Below are 5364 nucleotides of genomic sequence, written 5' to 3'. Positions count from 1 at the left end.
AACCCTGCAGAGCTCAGGCCTTCACACCATACTCTCCAGCCAGAAATGGGGGAGGGGGCTTCTTCCTACCTCCCCCCTCCCTCTTCAGCTCAGTATCCAGGGGGCTGGGCTCAGGGGAGCAGCACTGAATCTGCAAAGGGGAACAGCACAGGCCTGGGGCTGACTCCACCGGTGCGGAGTCTATGTGGGCTGGGCCCGGCCCCTCAACATCTATGCGGGCTGAGCCAGGGCCCCCTCCATGTGAGGAAGAGGATGCAGCAATGACTTAGCCAGGTCACCAGTGTGTGTGTGTGTGTGTGTGTGGGTGGTGGTGGGGGGTGTGTCCGGGTGGTGGTGGGGGGTGTGTCCCTCCTTCCCCTCCTCCACCGCAGGGAGGCTGAGGGACCTCAAGGCTCCTCTGTCCCAGGCTGGCACTGGGATGGGGGCAGGAGTAGGAGGGTGGGCGTGGAGCAGAGACAGCTGTGGGCAGCCTGTTTGGGCCCCTGCACTGAGAAATCTGCCCCTGGGGGCGGAACCCAGTTTGGGCTTGATTCCCAGCCCCTTCCCCCATCCCAACCACAGGATCTTCCTCATTTTTCTGATTTCGCAATGCCAGGCAGGAGCTGGCCAAGATGGGAAAGGGGGCAGGGACGGGGGTTTGGGAAGCATCCAGCAGCTGTCTGGCGCGCGCCCCCACCCCTCCCGGTGCGAGTCCCAACCAGTGCCACCGCGGAGCAACCCCTCCTCCCAAGCAGCGACCCCCGGAGTCCAAGATCTGGAGGAGCCCCAGGGCTCCGGCCGTGGGTCAGCAGCTCTCTCGGTCCCTGCGCCCCTTGCCCGGCGTCCAGGGCCCGCAGGATGACCGCGCCCCGCCCCCAGGCCGGCCGGGCTGCGCAAGGGAGGGGAGGGGAGGGAGGGCAGGCCCGCCCCCCGCCGGGCAGGAATGCGCCGCGCAGGAGGCGGGCCCGGGACATGTGAGGGCACATCCCCGGAGCGGCCGCCCAACGCGCAGACAGCCGGCGGAGCGAGCGGGCCAGCGATCGGGTGAGCGGGCGGCCGGGGCTCTTGGGCCCGGGGCGGGGTCGGCGCGGAGCAGCGGCGGGGAGCTCGTGCGGAGAACCGGCGGGGCGGCCCGGCCCGGCCCCGCACCCGCGCCCATGACGGCGGCCGTGCTCCGGGAGGGCGTGCTGGAGAAGCGCAGTGGCGGGCTGCTGCAGTTGTGGAAGCGCAAGCGTTGCGTGCTCACCGAGCGCGGGCTGCAGCTCTTCGAGGCCAAGGGCGCGGGCGGCCGTCCCAAGGAGCTGAGCTTCGCCCGCATCAAGGCGGTGGAGTGCGTGGAGAGCACGGGGCGCCACATCTACTTCACGCTGGTGACCGAGGGCGGCGGCGAGATCGACTTCCGCTGCCCACTCGAGGACCCCGGCTGGAACGCGCAGATCACCCTGGGCCTGGTCAAGTTCAAGAACCAGCAGGCTATCCAGACGGTGCGCGCGCGGCAGAGCCTGGGGGCCGGGACCCTGGTGTCCTAAGCCGCGGGCAAACGTCTCCGCTCCACGCGGCCCATTGACGCAGCGCGGAGGTGGTGTCAGGTGAGCCCTGGGGTCCGAGGTCCCCTTCTCTCTTCCCTCCCGTTTCCTTTCCTCAGCGGAGAAAATGGGGGCCTCCCACCCGCGTGCCACCTCACAGCTGGACCCTCCTAAGGGCCACCGAGCCCGGTAGGGCTGGGCCTGGGGCGGAGAGCCTGACTTTCCCCTGGCACCAGGCGTGGGGACCTGAAAGTGACCCCTGCTTCTGAGGAAGGTGGGCAGGAGGGGCCTTCCCCAGGTTGGTTCTGCCCTGACTCAGGTGGAGGAGGCCAGGATAACTCCTCAGGCTGCTGGCCCCTACCCACCAGGGCAGGGGTCCTGGGCTGTGGCTTTCTGGGGCCAGGGGCGGGTAGAGGGGGCATGGACTGGCCCCGCCCCTTCTGCTGGCATGGCGCTGGTTGGGAGGGTGAGCGAGGAATTGATGTAGGAGGACAGCTGCCCCCAACTAGTGGGGTCCCACCAGGTTGGGACCCGAAGAGGGAGTCCCACCTCCCAAAGTGGGTTCCTGGTGGGGGCTTGGGTAGGTGGGGCCTGGGAGCTTCACTGCCCACTCTTGACTGTGGGCTTTGGGTCCCAGGGCTGAGCTGTTGGGAAACCCAGGGGATGTGGTGGATGGGCGGGCCAGGCCACTGATGCCTAGAGGGGTGCCCCTGAGCGCCCCTGAGTTCTGGACCGAGGAGGGGGTGGGGGGATGGCCTCACGGTGAGGTATTTGTGATGTCTTAATCCTCCTTGGGCAGTAGGGCAGGGGGTGGGGGCAGGTTTGTGGTCAGAAAGCCGGAGGGGAGGAACCAGGAATAGAACCCAGAAGCCCTGGCTCCCGGCCCTGTGCCCTCTTCCCCAGATGCCGCTCCCTCCTGTGGGAACCAGGAGCAGGGTTGGGGAAGGATCTGGCTGTCACTGAAAACCTATATCCCCTGCCCCTCTGCCCCCTCCCCTCCCCCCACCGCCCTCGTACTGCGGCCTCTCACCTTACCAGGTGGACCCCCTGCAAGCCTAGGCACCTGCTGGTTGGTGCTGCCCACCCATTGACCCTCCTGGTCCCTCCTCTCGGAGCAGTGGCAGGAGGCTGAGGCCCCGCGGGAGCAGACCTACATCCTGGGAACTGATCCTCTGGATCCCCCAGGCCTCAGGGACCCATGGTCCAGGGTGTTGTGTGGTTGCTGTCGGGTAGGGCAGCTCTAGTGTAAAACAGCTCCTATGGCTGCTCATCGCCCCGTTTCGTGTCTGCCGTCCTAATTGCTGTTCTTTCTCACCAGCCCCCTGCCTCTCCAGCTTTTGGGGGCCGACTGCCCCATCGGGCAGGGTGGAAGCCATGGACGCGTGGAAGAGGCGTGGGAACCTAAGCCTTGCCGGGCCTGGGAGGAGGGCAGATGGCCCCGTGGGGCTGAGGATGAAGATTCAGCCCCTGGAGATGCAGACTCTCGGGATGGACCAGCTCAGGCCTTGCAGCCACCCGCCTGGCCTCCGAGATGGTGACGGGAGCTGGCATCACAGACCCCTCCCGCCATGCCCTGCCATCTGTCCTGCGGACTGCTCTTGGTCCCCGGGTTTGGGCCGTGCCTGGAGGAAGGCAGACCCCCGGGGGCGCTCAGCCAGCGCCTCAGGACTCAGGAGGCCAGCCTGACGCTCAGAAGAGGAAACTCCCCACCCCAACTCCCCTCTGGATTCACTTTGGCGGGGGTCGCTGATGGGCCTGCGGCCCACGCTTGGGGGTCGTCTGCTGCTTGGGTCCTTCTGGGACCCCCACCCATTCAGGCCTCTCTTTGCACAGTTCTTCCCCCTCCCGCCCATCTTCCCCCCACTGCAGTGCTAGGCCTGGAGGTGGTGGGGGTGGGCGGGGGTTCAGCCATTACCATTTCATTACCATTTCATGCCTATCCCAACCCGCCGCTCTGCCTGCAAAGGCAGCGCTCACACTGTTCACTGAATGAAATTCTTTGCCCACAAAGACCTGGTGTTTGGAACATCTGTTTCCTCACCCCCACTTTCCCAGTCTGCATCCCACCCCTAAACTTCCAGGCTGGGGAGGGAGAGACCCTGGAGCCCAGGGGACAGGACCTCAGAGTTCCTAGGAGGGAGAGACTATGAGACTGGGATGGGAGGTGTTGCCCTGGCCAGCTCAGTCTCCAGAGATGCCCCTTTTGTTTTTTTATGGCTGCACCTGCAGCACATGGAAGTTCCCCAGCCAGGGGTCGAATCAGAGCCGTGGCTGCAGCTGCCAGCCTACAGTGCAGCCATGGCAACATGGGATCCGAGCCACATCTGTGACTTAGGCAACACGGGATCCTTAACCCACTGAGCGAGGCCAGGGATCGAACCTGCATCCTCATGGACCCTATGCCGGGTCCTTAACCTGCTGAGCCACAGCGGGACATCCCAGAGAGATGCCCCTTCGGCCTGTGCTCCTGGAGGCAGCTCTGCTTGCTGGCCAGGGCTTATCTCTTTGCCATTTGCACACTTGGGCTTTGTGCATGAACGCAGTAAGTCTTGGAGTTCCCTGGTGGCCTAGTGGTGAAGGATCCAGGGTTATCACGGCAGTGGTGCAGTTCTATCTCCGGCCCCAGGAACTTTCGCATGCTGTGGGTGTGGCCTAAAAATAAACACAGTGTGTTTTCCTTACTGGATGGTTTAAAGGGAATAACTTCAGCACAGGGGAAACCAAGGTACAGTGACATAGCTGCCCTGAGTGACATAGAAACAACTAATTGGGTAAGCCACGTCCAGCCTCCCCTGCTGCCCGGTGCAGCGGTGGGCTGCTTCCGAGTCCGGCAGGAGCAGGGAGGCTGGGTGTCCCCTGCCATGGTTTGGAGTCTCAGTGCTTCCACCGTGTTCGTTTCCCATCAGCATCCTCCTCCGTTCCAGTCACATCCCGTTGGTCCCTTGTCCCCAAGGGAACTGTATCTCATGATTGAATAAGAACTTAGAAATTACAAAGGCATTTATACAGACACCTCATTTATTTATTTATATTATTTTACTTTTTAATTTAATTTTTGTCTTTTCCAGGGCTGCTTCCCATGGCATATGGAGGTTCCCAGGCTAGGGGTCCAATCGGAGCTGTAGCCACCGGCCTAAGCCAGAGCCACAGCAGTGCATGATCCTAGCCGCATCTGCGACCTACACCACAGCTCACAGCAACGCCGGATCCTTAACCCACTGAGCAAGGCCAGGGATCGAACCCGCAACCTCATGGTTCCTCGTCAGATTCGTCAACCACTGCACCACGACGGGAACTCCCAGACACCTCACTTATGATTTCCCCAGGCTGTTGCACCCCCAGCCCGAAGATGGCACATAAGCCTCAGCTTCTGTGCCAGCTCTAGTTAGTGCCTACCCGGCGTGCTGTGATCAGTTGGTGGTGTCTGCCATGAGCTTTGGGGACGAAGGTGGAGGGGGACAGCACTGATTTCTACACGGGTGGGGGAGGTGGAGAGAGGCTGGGGTCCGCCACTGGTTCCTTGGCTCGAGCTCCATGAGGCTTGGGGTCTTCACCCTGCTCTACATTTTCCATCGTGCCTCAAATAGACTCCTTGCCCTTCCATCAGACCCAAAGGTGACTTTGATGCTGATGGTGGGAATCCGGGGAGGCGTCCGGACCCAGAAGTGGGAGCGTGTTTGTGACCAAGTGGAAGTGGGACCCAGGACACGGTCCTTCAGCACACACGCGAATGCCTTTTTCAGCCAGTGCTGTGCCGGGCACTGGGGACACGAGAGAAAGAAACACCTGACCTGAGCCCATGGTCTGGAGGGGAGAGGAAGTGCCCGCCGTGCCCATAGTGCATGAGCTGCATAAGGGC

At 63.0% G+C, this 5364-nt stretch overlaps 1 protein-coding gene across 1 annotated transcript; it reads left to right on the top strand.

Annotated features, from left to right (window-relative positions):
- The first annotated feature begins 980 nt into the window (after window positions 1-980).
- Window positions 981-3515, top strand: PHLDA3 (pleckstrin homology like domain family A member 3). The gene is made up of 2 exons (XM_047755302.1): window positions 981-1568; window positions 2824-3515. The coding sequence occupies exon 1, from the start codon at window positions 1137-1139 to the stop codon at window positions 1506-1508; it is 372 nt and encodes a 123-aa protein (XP_047611258.1). The 5' UTR covers window positions 981-1136; the 3' UTR covers window positions 1509-1568; window positions 2824-3515.
- The last annotated feature ends 1849 nt before the right edge of the window (window positions 3516-5364 follow it).

This window comes from Phacochoerus africanus, chromosome 12 (genome assembly GCF_016906955.1).
Source record: "Phacochoerus africanus isolate WHEZ1 chromosome 12, ROS_Pafr_v1, whole genome shotgun sequence".
NCBI lineage: Eukaryota > Metazoa > Chordata > Mammalia > Artiodactyla > Suidae > Phacochoerus > Phacochoerus africanus.
This window is presented reverse-complemented; position numbering and strand designations above follow the sequence as displayed.

What these genes read in the sequence shown, in the direction of transcription:
- PHLDA3 (XM_047755302.1), top strand. Translation starts at nt 1,137, where the DNA reads ATGACGGCGGCCGTGCTCCGGGAGGGCGTGCTGGAGAAGCGCAGTGGC.